Source organism: Balaenoptera borealis, assembly GCF_965194805.1.
Source record: "Balaenoptera borealis genome assembly, chromosome: 2".
Lineage (NCBI taxonomy): Eukaryota > Metazoa > Chordata > Mammalia > Artiodactyla > Balaenopteridae > Balaenoptera > Balaenoptera borealis.
The window spans coordinates 12,736,083-12,756,046 of record NC_138867.1 but is presented as its reverse complement, the minus strand read 5'-3'; the positions used below and the strand labels follow the sequence as shown (position 1 = coordinate 12,756,046).

At 42.4% G+C, this 19,964-nt stretch overlaps 1 protein-coding gene across 6 annotated transcripts in view; it reads right to left on the bottom strand.

Annotated features, from left to right (window-relative positions):
* The window catches only part of TRIO (trio Rho guanine nucleotide exchange factor), a 373,499-nt gene that overhangs the window by 227,408 nt on the left and 126,127 nt on the right, over positions 1-19,964 (bottom strand). For all 6 annotated transcript variants that reach the window (XM_082381867.1, XM_082381868.1, XM_082381865.1 and 3 more), the window contains exon 2: positions 16,289-16,363. In XM_082381867.1, the coding sequence (XP_082237993.1) occupies positions 16,289-16,363 (75 nt within the window). The remainder of the gene's footprint in view (positions 1-16,288; positions 16,364-19,964) is intronic.

Genomic DNA, 19,964 nt, shown 5'->3' with positions numbered 1-19,964 from the left:
TTTATTTTTAGTTTAGTTTTTTCTTTCTTTCTTTTTTTCTCAATTTTCTTCTGAGCCATGTGGCTGACAGGGTCTTCGTGCTCCAGCCAGGTGTCAAGCCTGAGCCTCTGAGGTGGGAGAGCTGAGTTCAGGACATTGGTCCACCAGAGACCTCCCAGCTCCATGTAATAACAAACGGCAAAATCTCTCCCAGATATCTCCATCTCAATGCTGAGACCCAGCTCCACTCAACAACCAGCAAGCTACAGTGTTGGACACGCTATGCCAAACAAATAGCAAGACAGGAACACAAACCCACCCATTAGCAGAGAGGCTGCCTAAAATCATAATAAGGTCACAGAAACCCCAAAACACACCACCGGACACGGTCCTGCCCACCAGAAAGACAAGATCTAGCCTCATCCACCAGAACACAGGCACTAGTCCCCTCCACCAGGAAACCTACACAGCCCACTGAACCAACCTCAGCCACTGGGGGAACACACCAAAAACAACGGGAACAACAAACCTGCAGCCTGTGAAAACCAGACCCCAAACACAGTAAGTTAGGCTACATGAGAAGACAGAGAAATACACAGCAGATGAAGGAGCAAGGTAAAAACCCACCACACCAAACGAATGAAGAGGAAATAGGCAGTCTACCTGAAAAAGAATTCAGAGTGATGATAGTAAAGATGATCCAAATCTTGGAAACAGAATGGACAAAATACAAGAAACGTTTAACAAGGACCTAGAAGAACTAAAGAGCAAACAAACAATGATGAACAACACAATAAATGAAATTTAAAATTCTCTAGAAGGAATCAATAGCAGAATAACTGAGGCAGAAGAACGGATAAGTGACCTGGAAGATAAAATAGTGGAAATAACTACCACAGAGCAGAATATAGAAAAAAGAACGAGAAGAAATGAAGACAGTCTCAGAGACCAATGCGACAACACTAAACGCACCCAACATTTGAATTATAGGGGTCCCAGAAGAAGAAGAGAAAAAGAAAGGGTCTGAGAAAATATTTGAAGAGATTATAGTTGAAAACTTCCCTAACATGGGAAAGGAAATAGTCACCCAAGCCCAAGAAGCACAGAGAATCCCAAACAGGATAAACCCTAGGAAAAACACACCAAGACACATATTAATCAAACTAGCAAAAATTAAATACAAAGAAAAAATATTAAAAGCAGCAAGGGAAAAACAAAAAATAACATACAAAGGAATCCCCATAAGGTTATCAGCTGATTTTTCAGCAGAAACTCGGCAGGTCAGAAGGGAGTGGCAGGATAAAGTGATGAAAGAGAAAAACCTACAACCAAGATTACTCTACCCAGCAAGGATCTCATTCAGATTTGATGGAGAAGTCAAAAGCTTTTCAGACAAGCAAAAGCTAAGAGAATTCAGCACCACCAAACTAGCTTTACAACAAATGCTAAAGAAACTTCTGTAGGCGGGAAACACAAGAGAAGGAATAGACCTACAATAACAAACCCAAATCAATTAAGAAAATGGTAATGGGAACATACATATCGATAATTACCTTAAATGTAAATGGATTAAATGCTCCAACCAAAAGACACAGACTGGCTGAATGGATACAAAAACAGGACACAAATATATGCTGTCTACAAGAGAGGCAATTCAGACCTAGGGACACATACAGACTGAAAGTGAGGGGATGGGAAAAAATATTCCACGCAAATGGAAATCAAAAGAAAGCTGGAGTAGCAATTCTCATATCAGAAAAAAATAGATTTTAAAATAAAGACTATTACAAGAGACAAGGAAGGACATTACATAATGATCAAGAGATCAATCCAAGCAGAACATATAATTGTAAATATTTATGCACCCAACATAGGAGCACCTCAATACATAAGGCAAATGCTAACAGCCATAAAAGGGGAAATCGACAGTAACACAATCATAGCACGGGACTTTAACACCCACTTTCACCAATGGACAGATCATTCAAAATGAAAATAAATAAGGAAACACAAGCTTTAAATGATACATTAAACATGATGGACTTAATTTATATTTATAGGACATTCCATCTGAAAACAACAGAATACACTTTCTTCTCTAGTGCTCATGGAACATTCTCCAGGATAGATCATATCTGGGGTCACAAATCAAGCCCTGGTAAATTTAAGAAAATTGAAATCATATCAAGTATCTTTTCTGACCACAACACTATGAGACTAGATATCAATTACCGGAAAGAAATGTAAAAAATACGAACACAGGGAGGCTAAACAATACACTACTAAATAACCAAGAGATCACTGAAGAAATCAAAGAGGAAATAAAAAAATACCTAGAAACAAATGACAATGAAAACACGATGACCCAAAACCTATAGGATGCAGCAAAAGCAGTTCTAAGAGGAAAATTTATAACAATACAATCCTACCTCAAGAAACAAGAAACATCTCAAATAAACAACCTAAGCTTACACCTAAAGCAATTAGAGAAAGAAGAAAAAACAAAACCCAAAGTTAACAGAAGGGAAGAAATCATAAAGATCACATCAGAAATAAATGAAAAAGAGCTTCCCTGGTGGCGCAGTGGTTGAGAATCTGCCTGCCAATGCAGGGGACACGGGTTCGAGCCCTGGTCTGGGAAGATCCCACATGCCGCGGAGCAACTAGGCCCGTGAGCCACAACTGCTGAGGCTGCGCATCTGGAGCCTGTGCTCCGCAACAAGAGAGGCCACGATAGTGAGAGGCCCGCGCACTGTGATGAAGAGTGGCCCCCACTTGCCGCAACTAGAGAAAGCCCTCGCACAGAAACGAAGACCCAACACAGCCATAAATAAATAAATAAATAAATGAAAAAGAAATGAAGGAAACAATAGCAAAGATCAATAAATCTAAAACCTGGTTCTTTGAGAAGATACACAAAATTGATAAACCACTAACCAGACTCATGAAGAAAAAAAGGGAGGAGACTCACATCAACAGACTTAGAAATGAAAAAGGAGAAGTAACAACTGACACTGCAGAAATACAAAGGATCATGAGAGATTACTTCAAGCAACTATATGCCAATAAAATGAATAACCTGGAAGAAATGGACAAATTCTAAGAAAAGCACAACCTTCAGAGACTGAGCCAGGAAGAAATAGAAAATATAAACAGACCAATCACAGGCAGTGAAACTGAGACTGTGATTAAAAATCTTCCAACAAACAAAAGCCCAGGACCAGATGGATTCACAGGCGAATTCTATCAAACATTTAGAGAAGAGCTCTATCAAAACATTTAGAGAAGAGCTAACACCTATCCTTCTCAAACTCTTCCAAAATATAGCAGAGGAAGAAACACTCCCAAACTCATTCCATGAGGCCACCGTCACCCTGATACCAAAACCAGACGAAGATATCACGAAGAAAGAAAACTACAGGCCAATATCACTGATGAACACAGATGCAAAAATCCTCAACAAAATACTAGCAAACAGAATCCAACAGCACATCAAAAGGATCATACACCATGATCAAGTGGGTTTTATCCCAGGAATGCAAGGATTCTTCAATATACGCAAATCAATGTGATAAACTATATTAACAAATTGAAGGAGAAACACCATATGATCATCTCAATAGATGCAGAAAAAGTTTTCAACACCCATTTATGATAAAAACCCTCCAGAAAGTAGGCATAGAGGGAACTTACCTCAACATAATAAAGGCTATATATGACAAACCCACAGCAAACATTGTTCTCAATGGTGAAAAACTGAAACCATTTCCTGTAAGATCAAGAACAAGACAAGGTTGTCCACTCTCACCACTATTATTCAACACAGTTTTGGAAGTTTTAGCCACAGCAATCAGAGAAGAAAAAGAAATAACAGGAATCCAAATCGCCAAAGAAGAAGTAAAACTGTCACTGTTTGCAGATGACATGATACAATACATAGAGAATCCTAAAGATGCTACCAGAAAACTACTAGAGCCAATCAATGAATTTGGTAAAGTAGCAGGATACAAAATTAATGCACAGAAATCTCTTGCATTCCTATACACTAATGATGAAAAATCAGAAAAGAGAAATTAAGGAAATACTCCCATTTACCATAGCAACAAAAAGAAAAAAATACATAGGAATAAACCTACCTAAGGAGACAAAAGACCTTTACACAGAAAACTATAAGACACTGATGAAAGAAATTAAAGATGATACCAACAGATGGTGAGATATACCATGTTCTTGGATTGGAAGAAACAACATTGTGAAAATGACTATACTACGCAAAGCAATATACAGATTCAGTGCAATCTCTGTCAAACTACCAATGGCATTTTTCACAAAACTAGAACAAAAAATTTCACAATTTCTATGGAAACACAAAAGACCCCGAATAGCCAAAGCAATCTTGAGAAAGAAAACCGGACCTGGAGGAATCAGGCTCCCAGGCTTTAGACTATACTACAAAGCTACAGTAATCAAGATAGTATGGTACTGGCACAAAAACAGAAATATAGATCAATGGAACAGGATAGAAAGCCCAGAGATAAACCCACGCACATATGGTCAGCTTATCTTCGATAAAGGAGGCAAGAATATACAATGGAGAAAAGACAGCGTCTTCAATAAGTGGTGCTGGGAAAACTGGACAGCTACATTTAAAAAAATGAAATTAGAACACTCCCTAACACCGTACGCAAAAATAAACTCAAAATGCATTAAAGACCTAAATGTAAGGCCAGACACTATCAAACTCTTAGAGGAAAACATAGGCAGAACACTCTATGACATAAATCACAGCAAGATCCTTTTTGACCCACCTCCTAGAGAAATGGAAATAAAAACAAAAATAAACAAATGGGACCTAATGAAACTTAAAAGCTTTTGCACAGCAAAGGAAACCATAAACAAGACCAAAAGACAACCCTCAGAATGGGAGAAAATATTTGCAAATGAAAGAACAGACAAAGGATTAATCTCCAAAATATACAGGCAGCTCATGCAGCTCAATATCAAAACAAACAACCCAATCCAAAAATGGGCAGAAGACCTAAATAGACATTTCTCCAAAGAAGATATACAGATTGCCAACAAACAGATGAAAGGATGCTCAACATCACTAATCATCAGAGAAATGAAAATCAAAACTACAATGAGGTATCACCTCACACCCGTCAGAATGGCCATCATCAAAAAGTCTACAAACAATAAATGCTGGAGAGGGTATGGAGAAAAGGGAACCCTCTTGCACTGCTTGTGGGAATGTAAATTGATACAGCCACTATGGAGAACAGTATGGAGGTTCCTTAAGAACTAAAAATAGAACTACCATATGACCCAGCAATCTCACTACTGGGCATATACCCTGAGAAAACCATAATTCAAAAAGAGTCATGTACTACCATGTTCAATGCAGCTCTATTTACAGTAGCCGGGACATGGAAGCAACCTAAGTGTCCATCGACAGATGAATGGATAAAGATGTGGCACATATATACAATGGAACATTACTTAGCCATAAAAAGAAACGAAATTGAGTTATTTGTAGTGATTTGTAGTGGATGGACCTAGAGTCTGTCATACAGAGTGAAGTAAGTTAGAAAGAGAAAAATGAATACCGTATGCTAACACATATATATGGAATCTTAAAAAAAAAAAAAAAAAGGTTCTGGGGAACCCAGGGGCAGGACAGGAATAAAGACGCAGACATAGAGCATGGACTTGAGGACACGGGGAGGGAGAAGGGTAAGCTGGGACAAAGTGAGAGAGTGGCATGGACATATATCCACTACCAAATGTAAAATAGATAGCTAGTGGGAAGCAGCTGCATAGCACAGGGAGATGTGCTCGGTGCTTTGTGACCACCTAGAGAGGTGGGATAAGGGAGGGTGGGAGGGAGACGGAAGAGGGAGGAGATATGGGGATATATGTAAATGTATAGCTGATTCACTTTGTTATAAAGCAGAAACTAACACACCAATGTAAAGCAATTATACTCAAAGATTAAAAAAATATATTATACATCAACATATTACAGAAAGGTGAGTTTTTAAAAATGTAGTATATTTGTATTAAAACATTCACCTCACTTTTGGTAAAAAGAACAGCATCTCACATTTTTCTGGACCACCATTCTGAATAGTTTAAATGCAACGTAATGCGTGGCTCATTAGGGAGACTAAATGCCCATGACCCCTGCTCGACTGTCCTCCCTCTGGCGTCATCGTATCTCACAACGCGAGCAAGGTAGGCTCCAGCACGGCTGTGAAAAGTAGAATCCAAAATCAGCCCACCTAAGACAGTCACGGGGGAGTGAACAGGTGTGCACGCGGCCATTCTGTTCACTCCAGGAGTGACAACAAGCTGCAGGTGTGTGCCGAAGAGCTGGCTGCCTCTGTGACCGCTCCACTGTCCATGAGAGACGCCCCCGAGCTGGTGGTGCTGATGAGGAGCCCCCAGGGAACCGCCGGCGAGCTCGTCCACCAAACAGGCCCTCATTCAGGTCCCAAAAAAAGCTTACCTAAACCTGAACTTGGATTTTAAGACAGAGGGGCAAAAAATCATTTTGTCTTTTTCCCTTTCCCAGAAGAGTTTCAGAAAACTCACTACGATAATTTTAGAACTTCATCAAAAATCACTTATGAGGGACTTCCCTGGTGGCACAGTGGTTAAGAATCGCCTGCCAATGCAGGGGACACGGGTTCGACCCCTGGTCCGGGAAGATCCCACATGCCATGGAGCAACTAAGCCTGTGCGCCACAACTACTGAGCCTGCGTGCCACACTACTGAAGCCTGTGCGCCACAACTACTGAGCCTGCACTCTAGAGCCCGCGAGCCACAACTACTGAGCCTGCGTGCCACAACTACTGAAGCCCGTGCGCCACAATTACTGAGCCTGCACTCTAGAGCCCGCGAACCACAACTACTGAAGCCTGCGAGCCACAACTACTGAGCCTGCGCTCTAGAGCCTGCGAGCCATAACTACTGAAGCCTGCAAGCCACAACTACTGAAGCCTGCGAGCCACAACTACTGAGCCTGCGCTCTAGAGCCTGCAAGCCATAACTACTGAAGCCTGCAAGCCACAACTACTGAAGCCTGCAAGCCACAACTACTGAAGCCTGCGAGCCACAACTACTGAGCCTGCGCTCTAGAGCCTGCGAGCCACAACTACTGAAGCCTGCGAGCCACAACTACTGAGCCTGCGCTCTAGAGCCTGCGAGCCATAACTACTGAAGCCTGCGAGCCACAACTACTGAAGCCTGCGAGCGACAACTACTGAGCCTGCGCTCTAGAGCCTGTGAGCCATAACTACTGAGCCTGCGCTCTAGAGCCCGTGAGCCACAACTACTGAGCCTGCGAGCCACAACTACTGAGCCTGCACTCTAGAGCCTGAGAGCCATAACTACTGAGCCTGCACTCTAGAGCCTGTGAGCCATAACTACTGAGCCTGCGCTCTAGAGCCTGTGAGCCATAACTACTGAGCCTGCGCTCTAGAGCCCGCGAGCCACAACTACGGGAGCCTGCGAGCCACAACTACTGAGCCTGCGTTCTAGAGCCTGCGAGCCATAACTACTGAAGCCTGAGAGCCACAACTACTGAGCCTGCACTCTAGAGCCTGAGAGCCATAACTACTGAGCCTGCGCTCTAGAGCCTGAGAGCCACAACTACTGAGCCTGCGCTCTAGAGCCCGCGAGCCACAACTACTGAAGCCTGCAAGCCACAACTACTGAGCCTGCGCTCTAGAGCCCACGAGCCACAACTACTGAAGCCTGCGAGCCACAACTACTGAGCCTGCGCTCTAGAGCCCGTGAGCCACAACTACTGAAGCCTGAGAGCCACAACTACTGAGCCTGCACTCTAGAGCCCGCAAGCCATAACTACTGAAGCCTGCGAGCCACAACTACTGAAGCCCGCGTGCCTAGAGCCCACATTGCGCAACAAGAGAAGCCACCGCAATGAGAAGCCCGTGCACCACGACGAAGAGTAGCCTCTGCTCGCCGCAACTAGAGAAAGCCCGTGCGCAGCAACAAAGACCCAAAGCAACCAAATAAATAAATAAATAAAATAATTTTAAGAAAAAATCACTTGTAAAGTAAAGATGACCTATTTTCCATTAAATAATTTAATAATATCTTTTCACTTGCAAACCTCCCTGCATGGGGGTGCATCTTCCAATCTGTGGTGTGTCACAGTCAGTGACAGGCAGGTGTCAATCATCCATATGAGGACCCCTCCCAGTGAGGTTTAAAAAAAAAATCTTAGAACCATTAGTATTAGTTCAGAAGAATATAGTCTCTGATCCTTAAGGAGCTTAAAAATCAACTCCACAGATGTTTGTTTATTTTATATTATATTCCCCAAGATTTAACTTGGTTGCCAATGTCACAGAAGGTACACAAATGAAAACACTGACCCAGTTATGAAGCAGAAAAGCCACAAGTTCACAGTTTTGGTTCCTGAACTAATAAAACCAATGATGCTGCAGCTCATAAAAGCTTCATCTACTAGACACACACTCCTAGGTATCTGACGTCAACCCCCAGCCTCACGGTGAGGCGGGAGGGACAGATGTCAGTCCCACTTTATAGACGGGAAACTCAGCGCCTCAGTTCCTATGATGAAAAGAAAAGGGCAGGAAATCCATTTCCTGCACCTACCAACGTCACAGGATATCTGCGTATGAGAGCTTTACAGCCTCTGGACCTCTACGTGTCTGGAACCAAAAACCAACAGCCCGTTAAGGATTATCTGCCTATCCAAATGCTGGGTTAGTCGAAAACCAAGGCAAAAAAAGTGAAGTTTTTGTTCATAATGACACTATTTTCAATTCTTATAAAAACGGCATCCTCTCTGCCATTCCCCCCCACCCCACTACATTTTACTTCTGTGAGGCACCTATCACCTTCTAGTAAACGATACACGTCACACATTCTTTCTGTTTGTCTGTCTCCCCACTAGAACGGAAGCCCCCTGAGGCAGGCATCTCTGTTCACTCACTGACATCTTATAACCTCTCAGGTTGGCACACAGGAGGTACTCAATAAATATTCACTGAATGAACGGATTCTTCTTTTATATTCCAAACAAAGTTAATTAAAAATACCTACCATCAGGTATCAGGAAGTTAAAAATGGAAATGCCTGATGAACACTCCTACAGAAACGCAGATGCTAAATGAACTGCAGTTTATTTTAATATCAGAAGGAGGCTGGAAAAGGTCCTACGTAATAGCTATATATGTCTGTGTGACACTTCTCCTAAACCCAGTGATACACATTTCCCTCTTACGAAAGGTAACTTCAGGGGACTTGGTCTCTTGAGCAGTGTGGCCCGGAATGACCACAGAAGCAGCCAGTTTCAGAGTCGCCCCTTTTTCTTTAAATGAATTGATAAAAACTCACCTCTTACCCAAGTAGAAGAAACTTTTTCTTTCTTTTTTTTTAATTGAAGTATAGTGATTTACAGTATTGAGAATAAACTTCTTCTGTAAGAAAGGCATTCTTACTTTGCGAAGTAGAATGTAAATTTCAATGAACCAACTGTATCGTTCTCTGCATGGTCCCCATCTGAATTTCCGGTTTCCAGTACCACTGAAAATGGTTCTTCACTCCCCCTGAGGAACAGCAACTCACTAACCATGAAAAGCAAACTCTTCCAAAGGAAAGCTCTGAGAAAGTGCAGTCTGTGAAAGAGAAGTTATGGCTACTATCTATTAAGTCTGCTACGGACCAACAAAACTCTGGTAAGAGGGTGCCCACTGGGTCCCTGCTCGAGGCCAACAGAAGGCCAGCCCTGACCTTCACACACTCACCGCCCGTACCTTGTCGCTGCCTAATCCTGGGAATCAGAAACTCGCTTACACACCGGCTCGCATGAAGACTCTAAGGGGACTCCGTACGCTGTGTGGAAGGTCTCTAGAAGTGCCCAGGCCTCGAGTAAGTCACTACAGCCTCGGATTGTGCTAGGTGCTACCTAGAGTACACAAAATGAATGGTCGCCCCCTTCCCTTCTCAAGAAACGTGGAACTTTCTGCAAAACTGAAACAAGAACTAGAGTCAGTGGTCTCAACACTAACAGCAAACCTCTGGGCAATAAGATCCTATATTCCTGTCAGTTCCCCCATTTACAAAGGTCAGTGTTCACCATGCCCCAAAAAAGCTATTCTCAAAGAGTAACCCAAATGCTCGTCAACAGACAGCTGACTGAATAAGCTATGGTGCATACGCAGCACAGCTACATACAACTGTAAAAGGGATGGCGAAATCTCCGTTTGTCCTGCTATACACGGCTCTCTCGAGAATACTGTTTAAGGGGAAAGCAGAAAGGCAGAGAAAATGGTGCAAAGCACATCACTGTCTGGTCTGGGGCGGCGGCGGGGAGGTGAGAATAGGTGGACGGACAGAGAGAGAGAGAGTGCTTGTGTTTTAAAGGTATAAGAAATAAACCAAGACTAAAGAAAACAAAAGCAAAAAAGTTTACCTACTGGGGAGGGAAGGTACAGGGTGGATGAGGCAAGGAGAGAAACTAGATTTCTTTGAGTACACCTTATCTTTTAACTTTTTTTTAGTTTTTAAACCTCAAATGATGTACACGTTTTACTTAATATTGAAGCAAGATTAAGTGGTTGTTTTTTTTAAGCCTTAAAAATGTAAAGTAAAATAAGACAAATGATCCTGAGTTTCAGGTTGGGAAGAACTTGATCTACGTGGAGAGGAACTATTTTTTGTGACTTTAAAACACAGTAATAGGGCTGTACATTCTTAGTGGCATGTACCCTTAGGACAACAAAATAACAGAAGTATTAAATTACATTTGGTAGTCATACTGTGGTGATAACATCAGTATTACAATGTAAATAAGTAATTAGGTTGATGAGGGTAGGCACTAAGATTTTTAGCATAAGGAAAAGAAAAGGAGATGCAAATATAAAATCAAAGAAAAATAAAATATCTATAATTCTACATTTGAATTGGAAATTTTAGGAAGCCATGATATCTTTTCTCACTTAGAAAACGTATATATACAGATTTCCTAAATGTGTCCACCTGAAGAGGCTCAGAAACAGTGACCCACCCAAAACAGCAAGCTTCCCCAGTACCCTGCACCATTCCCCATGCAAAAGAACCAGGGCACTTTAGAGAAATGGCTGATTGCAGACATGGAGCAGGAAACAGACAAGATGGGCCTGAAATATCTTGTAACATCAGCAGAGAGAGAAGCTGTAATACTGCGGTACTTGGATCCAGGAGCCCCTCTGAAGAGGCTCCCACTGGCCAAAGGATGGGAACATTTTAACTTCGCAAGAGAATAAGAAATATACAGTGGGGGAATTCTCTGGCGGTCCAGTGGTTAGGACTCAGCACTTTCACTGCCTGGGTTCAAACCCTGGTCGGGGAACTAAGGTCCCACAAGCCGTATGGTGTGGCCGAAAAAAAAAAAAGAAATGTACAATTGAAACACATCAAATTATTTAAAATCATGAGCTCAAAATGACACTTAAAAAAAAACTCAATGGTTTTTTTATTAGTCTGAAATGACTAATGATCATTTTTCATTAGTCTGAAAACTAATAAAGGACAAGAATCAATCATTTTTCCTCCTTTCCTGTATGAACTGTGTTCTCAGTGAAACCAAGAAGTTGATTGGGACGTTTCTCTTTATGGAATACCCAAGTTGACAGATGAAGAAAAAAGGATATAATCAGAATATCACTATTTTGTAACCCTAAGAAAATATTACATCGAAGCAAAAATTATCATAACGTCATAAAAGAGAGACAACCAGACTCTCCCAATAAAACTCCCCGTAGAACTACCCAACACTACGCATTAAAATTTTCTGCCTATTTCCCTGCAAAATCAAGCATCAAGATCCAGCTCCTGGTTCACAGGAAACACGGGGCAAGGGGAACATGTGATATGACCCCCCAGGGACGCAACCAGCAAAATGTAGGGAAATCTACAGGAAAACACTGTTTCCTCATTTAATAAACATACAGGAGTAACACAAAAAGAATGAGGAGGAGGAGGAGGAAGCTGAAGATTAAAAGATACATCAGACACATCAACCAATGGCAGTATACATCCTGTGAAAACAAATTAGAAGACAAACGGAAATATGAATACTGATTAGCGTTTTATATATCAAAGTTATTATTCATTTTTATGTCTATTAATGGTATATTGAGGTTTTTTTAAAGCTTTTCAAGGAATAGAGATGAAACAAGATTATTGAGGTGACCCATGGATTCACGGCAGTTTTCTATACTATTCTCTCTCCTTTTGGATGTTGAAATGTTCCATGATAAGAAGTTAAGGGGAAAAAGGTGTTCTTAATTCTGGTGGCTGTCTGTGAGCTCTTTCACAGCTCAGACCAAACCCCAGTGGCCCAGGAGCCACAACCCCACGTGGCACAGGAGCCACAACCACACGTGGCACAGGAGCCACATGAAGTGGTTGACATTATATACATACACATACATATATATATATATATATATATATAAAACGTACACACACGCACAGCATTAAATATGTAATACACCGAATATGTATACCATAAATACACCTACTTTTATAGACGTAACATTAAATATAAACTACAGGACACTTCTTTTACTGCCCCTCCTCTGACGTCACGCATGAAGTTAGATACGTCACTCACCTCATTCAAAAGGACTACTTGTTAGGGTACCCAGAGATGGGACTGATGATCAGAAATACTGAAGTTCAAAGAGTCCACACTGGTTTCTTAGAGATCTTGGGCTAACAGGTATCTCACAGAATCACCGATCCTTTGGCCTGCTTTTTCAAAGCCCTGGCTATTCCACTTAGACTTAATTTACTAAAAGCCACTCACATGGAGAGCTTTTACAAAGTTACCATAATAAATACCCCTGATATTTATTAAAATGGGATCAGAGCAAAAACGTAGATTGGCAATTGCCAGAGCTGAGGGGTGGAGGAATCAGGGACTGGGCATGGGGCTCTTTGGGGGTTGATCAAAGTGTTCTGGGATCAGGGCAGTCAGTGGTGATGCTTCCACAACCTTGCGAATACACTAAGATCTACTAGGTTGTACACTTTTAAAAGGTGGATTTAAAAAATAAATAAATTTTAAAAATAAATAAAAAATAAAAGGTGGATTTATGGTATGTGAATTATATCTCAAGAAAAAAGAAAAAACAGGATCAGAGGTAAAAATGTTTCAAAAGTTTCCTCCTTCACTGAAATAAAAAAAAAATTTACCACATAAGTAATCAATTTGTTTTTAATTTAACGATTTTTTTTTTTCCTTTTCCCTTCCTAAACAAGATAACACCAAGCCTAAGGCAATCAGCAAGGACCTCATGCTACTTTAACTGGCCAATTCTGGTCACAGGTTAGGAAGTACCATGAAATTGTGGTGGCCCCTACTGACTGCATTTTGCTAACACAGCTGGTAGGAGTCCTACCATCTCTAAAAACGGTTCTGGACTGATTTGTTGCAATGCAAAACTTCCCTCCCCACTAAAGACATCCAACTTTAATTAACCCTGCAGAATTTAAGGTTTTAGCAAAGATTCATGATAAACTCTGATTGATTTTACTGGATTAGTTGAAAGATAAATAGTTTAGTTTTGACAGTAACTTAGATAGAAACGCCATCTCTTAATATATTCTGTATTAAATGTTTAAGAACAGAGTGAATATGTACATGTACACACTGCTATATTTAAAATAAATAACCAACAAGGACCTACTCTATAGCCCAGGGAACGCTGCTCAATATTCTGTAATAACCTAAATGGGAAAAGAATTTGAAAAAGAATAGATACATGTATATGTATAACTGAATGACTCTGCTGTACACCTGAAACCAACTCAACATTGTTAATCAACTATGCTCCACTATTTTTTTTAAAAAAAAGAGTGAGTACATATAACAATCATCACTCTTAATCTTCTACTGTTCTTTACCTACCCATCACCACAAGCATAAGAGAAGGAAGTGCAGTGACGAGGTTTAGGAACAAAAGAAGGGACCGAAGGAGCAGGTGCCCTCATCACAGAGCCAAACTTTAAAACAGAACACTGATGAATGTGCGGGATCAGCTTTCTTTAAGCCTTTCTTATGAAAGAAAGCCTGTAATATTTTAAAGTAGAGTCTTTAACTTTAAAATCCACCTGTAAACTAGTCAGGAGGTTCACGAAACTGGCATGAGTCCATATGTTACAGTTTGTTAGTAAATGATTAGAAAGGAGCAGGCTTCCCTGGTGGCGCAGTGGTTGAGAATCCGCCTGCCAATGCAGGAGACACGGGTTCGAGCCCTGGTCTGGGAGGATCCCACATGCCGCGGAGCAACTGGGCCCGTGAGCCACAACTACTGAGCCTGCGCGTCTGGAGCCTGTGCTCCGCAACAGGGGGTGCCGCAATAGTGAGAGGCCCGCGCACCGCGATGAAGAGTGGCCCCCGCTCGCCGCAACTGGAGAGGACCCTCACGCAGGAACGAAGACCCAGCGCAGCCAAAAATAAATAAATAAATTTATAAAAAAAAAACAAGAAAGGAGCAAATACCAATTTGAAAACAGTGTATTAGAAGCCAGGAGGGCCTTTTGTCCCCTTTCATTTCTTTACCATGTTTTTCCAACAATCTAAAGCACCTTCTCCTTTTCATGAACTTAGTCTTCTATTAACCTCTCAAAGTCACTTTGAATTAGATTTACTTCAGCAAAATCATCAAACAGTGTTTAACACGAGCCAAGAAACACTACTGGACACAAAGCAAGATAAGACTAGCGAAAAGGCCACAGGAAGCTGCATCCTAAATATATACCCGTCCCACATGCTTAAAGGACACACAGAACATACAAAAGCAGCTAGCAGTGTCACAAATTTAAAATAAAATGTGTTCAAGAGGAGACATCAGATCAGCATAGTATGCCTGTTTGTGAAAGATAAAAATTTATCAAGGGAAACACATCCAGGAAGACTGTCTAAAAGCACGTGACAGTCTACAGATTTACTTCCTGCTATAACACAGCAGAAAACTCCTGCAAACCTTTGTTCTGTAACAAGTGAACTGGTGCTAAAAAGGTATGACACCCAACGGCTGTTCTGTTCATGTAGGAAGGAGCCCCCGAGGAGACAGCCAGAAAAGCCCCAAAGCTGACCCTCTGTGCGCAGAGGAGAGGGCAGGTGAGTGCCCCGGAGCCTGGGAGGCCAGTCCAGTCTGTCCCCATGCTGCAGAAGGGCCAGGAGTTAAGTGGAGGACCAGCTGGCAGAGACCACCAGGGCTTTCAAGGTCCATGACATGGGTTCTAGGAATTCCAGGACCAGAGCACCAGAAAGAGAGGCAAGGAAGGCAGGACACATCTACATATGGTCTCATTCCCACCACTTCTGCTGAGATGGTGGGCATGTACCCTGAGAAAACCGTAATTCAAAAAGACACATGTACCCCAATGTTCACTGCACACTATTTACAATAGCCAGGACAGGGAAGCAACCTAAATGTCCCTCGACAGATGAATGGATAAAGAAGATATGGTACATATATATAATGGAATATTACTCAGCCATAAAAAGAAACGAAATGGGGTCGTTTGTAGAGATATGGATGGACCCAGAGTCTGTCATACAGAGTGAAGTAAGTCAGAAAGAGAAAAACAAATATTGTATATTAACGCAGATATGTGGAATCTAGAAAAATGGTACAGTTGAACCTATTTCCAGGGCAGGAATAGAAATGCAGACGTGGAGAACGGACGTGTGGACATGGGGGAAAGGGGAGGGTGGGATGAATTGGGAGATTACGCTTGACATATATACACTACCGTGTGTAAAACAGATAGCTAGTGGGAACCTGCGGCACAGCACAGGGAGCTCAGCTCGATGCTCTGTGATGACCTAGATGGGCACGATGGGAGGGAGGTCCAAGAGGGAGGGGATATATGTATACATACTGCTGATTCACTTCACTGTACAGCAGAAACTAACACAACATTGTAAAGCAATTATACTCCAATAAAAAAAAAAAAGTTTTTTTACTTAACTGACTGGGGCAAAACAGCCAAATGTTTGTTGAATGACAGACACGAACATACTTTAATCACCGATGCTATCTGACCTATGATGTGCCTGCCAGCTAGAAGAAAACTCTTTGGGCACTAATTTCTCAGGACAACACTACAAGAATAAAGCAGTTGAAAATCCATCGAAATGCCAATGCTTTTATGTTGTGACAGGTGAGCTAGTTTATAGTTTAGCATTTCAGATTCTGACATTGTATCAAAGCACTCAGAAGGAACAATGGAGCAGATTAGAAAGTTAAACTTTACCTGAAAGGTATGCAACTTTTTCCTTTAAAATTGGCAAAACATCCATAGCTTTCATTTCATCGTTTTTGCGAAACCCTGAAATACATAAGGAGAAAATAAAATTACCAGGTTGCCTGAATGTCATTTAATTTCCTAACCACCCTATCTCAATGCCAACACAGCTGCTTTCTTCACACCCATTAAATCAACTTGAGAAATACCATCATTTGAAAACATCTGAATTCTATGAAGGGAAGTCTCTGATCACAGGATTACCTTCTATTTCAATGTGCAAGAATGATTTGCAGACCCAGACCCAGAGGCTCCCATACCAAGCAGGCTCTCGATCATTTCTGGTTTTAAAGAAAGGTTTGGTCCCAAAAAGACGGGATATGAAATCAGTCCAGATTGTTTCAAAAATCTTCATTTTAATTCCACAGATTTAACATAAACACTGGCAAATAAAGCAGCAACACGGTTGTTTTAAAACTGCGATTCATGGCACACTAAAGCCTCTAGGGGGAGCTCAGAGCCTCCTCCTATCTCCGAATGCAGTTAAACAGTGTGAGGCAGGAGAGCAGAATTATAAACGGCTGGGGACGGGCCACAGCTCCCACCTGGCGCTGTCCTTCCAGGATTTCTGGGTCATGCGCCCCTGGAGGAATGTCACTGGCGAACGTGGCAAGATGGCCTGGTGTCACCCGCTTCACTGGGCGGCCCAGGTCCCTCTCCTCGCATCAAACCAACTCTCCCCACGCCCCGAACATCGTAGAAGGCCCAGTGGAAACAGTGTGGCAAGGAAGCACGTGGCGGGCACTTTAGGCCAGGCTAGTACCCATCTCCGTAAAGGGAACTCTGGCAGCCCAAACACGACCGGCCCAGCTCTCCAGGGCGAATGCCCACATGGGACTTTGGGGTCAGAAATCTTCATAATGGTAATAACGCCTCGGCATTTGTCTCTTGGAGGTCTCTACCAGGCGAAATCCAGCTTCAGGATGTTGGCCATACTCATCAAAACAAGTAACTATCATTCACGGCAGAGCAATCTCTAGAAAGAATTAAGGAGAGCTGCCCCATCCCTATTTTCCTGTTTGTTTTTGCCAAAATAGTACAAGGAAAGGATCCAAAAATGTGAGTTTGGTAATAAATAACCAATGCAAGGCACAGACCTGGAATTAGCAGCAAAAAAAGTGCTCTCGGTACGTGATTGGAGCTTCCACTTCTCATGAGCCTGAGCAGTTCCTGAGGACCAGCCCTGCCACAGATTAAACCTACAAAAACCGACTGTCTCAAGGCACAGGAGAGTGACCAAAAGCAGGAAGAGACACCAGGAAAAAGGAAGTGACTTTATAAGGGCTTTCCGCCTGAGGGCAGGGCCCAGCCTAAGCCACCTGGAGCTGCTAAAACAAGTCGGGACACAGCTCAGGGCAACCTCAGCAGCTGTAATCAAGAAAAGAAATCGTGCAAAAGAGAAGGGGAGCCCCAAATTCTGTACCTAAACTTGGCCCAAACCTCTGGCTGTCCCCCCGAGCTTGCATGTTCAGGGCAAGCTCCAAGCAGCCCCAGCTCCAAGCTAAGGCTAAGGACCGGACCCGAGGCTGGAGTGGCTGCCCGCTGCAGGGTCCAGCCTGCTGAAACAAGCACCCAAACAGCAACAAAACCAGCACATTTTGGAGGAATCCAACAGAATCTAGTCTCTGCAATGTATCATTCACAGAAACAAAGAACGAGTAGATTAATAACAATCCTGTCCACAGAATACCTACACATGTACAAAGAACCCAGTTTAACGGGATCTAACCATGACACTGACGATCACCAGAGACTTCTGTGCAAAGACCACAGCAAACACATCCTGACGAGGACCCTGAGGTCCAAGGGCTTGGCGGCACTACCCAGCTGGTTGTGAAATGGCTCAACACAGAACCTCAACGCAGGCCTCCAGATCACCAGGCCACTGTGCTTTCCAATATACCATGCCTTGTGCTGGCAGCCCACCAAGCTTTTAGAACAGTGGCTATTTATAAAAGGCAAAACGAGAGCCAAGGGCTCTGCAATTTCATCCTTAAGGTTCCTTCAAAACTCTTGAATGGATGCAATGTCGTCTCAGCAATTCATTGACTGACATTGGGTAATGCACTGCATGTGTCTGCAAAGATTGATGACATCCCAGTTCCAACTGAGGCGGACATGGATGGCAGCGGGCAAATGCAAAGAGGAACCAGCCACCACAGCAGCCTTTGCAGAGACAAGCTCATAAACACATAGAGAGCAAGGCACAGGATGGAAAGTTCTGTAAGCAGCACGAACGGACCCAGGCAATGAGGAGGCAGACCAAATAACAGAATACTAGGAAGGAGGAAGCCATAGCTGTGGACCCCCATCTACCGGGATTTGAAAAGAGGATCCCCTTCCACTGCCACCAGATAAGAAAATGCACGCTTCCTACCGTCCCCCCATAGCCCGTGCACGCACCTGCCCCGGCCGGGACACAGCAGAGCCCTCAGAGAGCTGCCACTACCACCGTGGTCCTGGATTCCCACATTGCAGAAGCAGGAGCTGCCTCTCACACAACCCTCGACAAGGAGAATGTCCCCATTCCAGTTCGCGGACCTCAAGAGAGGCCTGTGTGACTTACGGAATTCCAAAGCATTCTTGACAATTCCCACCGACTCTGAACTACATCTGGTTATTAATAACCTTGATGGAGTGAATGATGCTAGTTAGAGCTGCCATGTTCCAGGTCACCCCACAGGAAGAATATCATACTGATATGAAAACAAAGTGAAGGAAACAAAACTAACAATGACAATCTCCCCTAAATTAAGTAAGACTCACAGTTTTTCTAGAAGAAGAAAGGTATGAATCAATGGCTAAATTGGTGTGAAAATGTGTTTAACTTCTATTATGATATATGTACATGTCTGAACATAGACTGGAATATAAATTCTAAATAGTTTTACTGTAATATTTTTGTTGAATATGGCACAGAAAAAAAGAGATTCTGATTTTATTAAAATTGACAATGAAAACGTCTAAAACATAAAAGAGAGAGAGAAACAAACAAACAAACAAAAAATAAAACTAACCACACAAAGAAACTGAGTTTGTGGCTATTATTAGGCGCTCACCTAAGTATTATGTTTAACCTCGTTTCCATTTTTAAAAAACACACCCAACAGGCAAAGGACTGAGGAAGCCTGTACACATGCTAAAGCTAGATTAAATATATCACGTAACTTTCAATAAAAAGCAAGAAGAACTCAGACATGAAATGTCCTCAGATCAAATGGCAGATTCTGTTCCATGCCCTGAAGAGCTATTTATGAAAACAGAGTGCATGACTACAAAACAATTACAAATAAATGGCTTCTGTGCTATTCCAGTGATTCTAGATTACATGACAGATAGATTACATGACGACAACTACTGTGCTGCTTCCTCGTGCGTTAGAGGATCTAGCTGTGGGTCCTACACTTTCGGAACAAAAGGATACACTCAGCAACTACCCTGGAAGCATACACCTGTCCTCCCACACTCATGGAGAGGGGAAGGGCTGGCAGATGCCATCTCGGAGTGACACCTGTGAGACCTCAGACCTCATCAGTGCCACAGCCAGGAAGTCATCAGCACTTTACTCCTAAGTGCCACCAAACTTAACAGGTGGCACAGAGAGAATTTCAGTAAAACTAGGAGA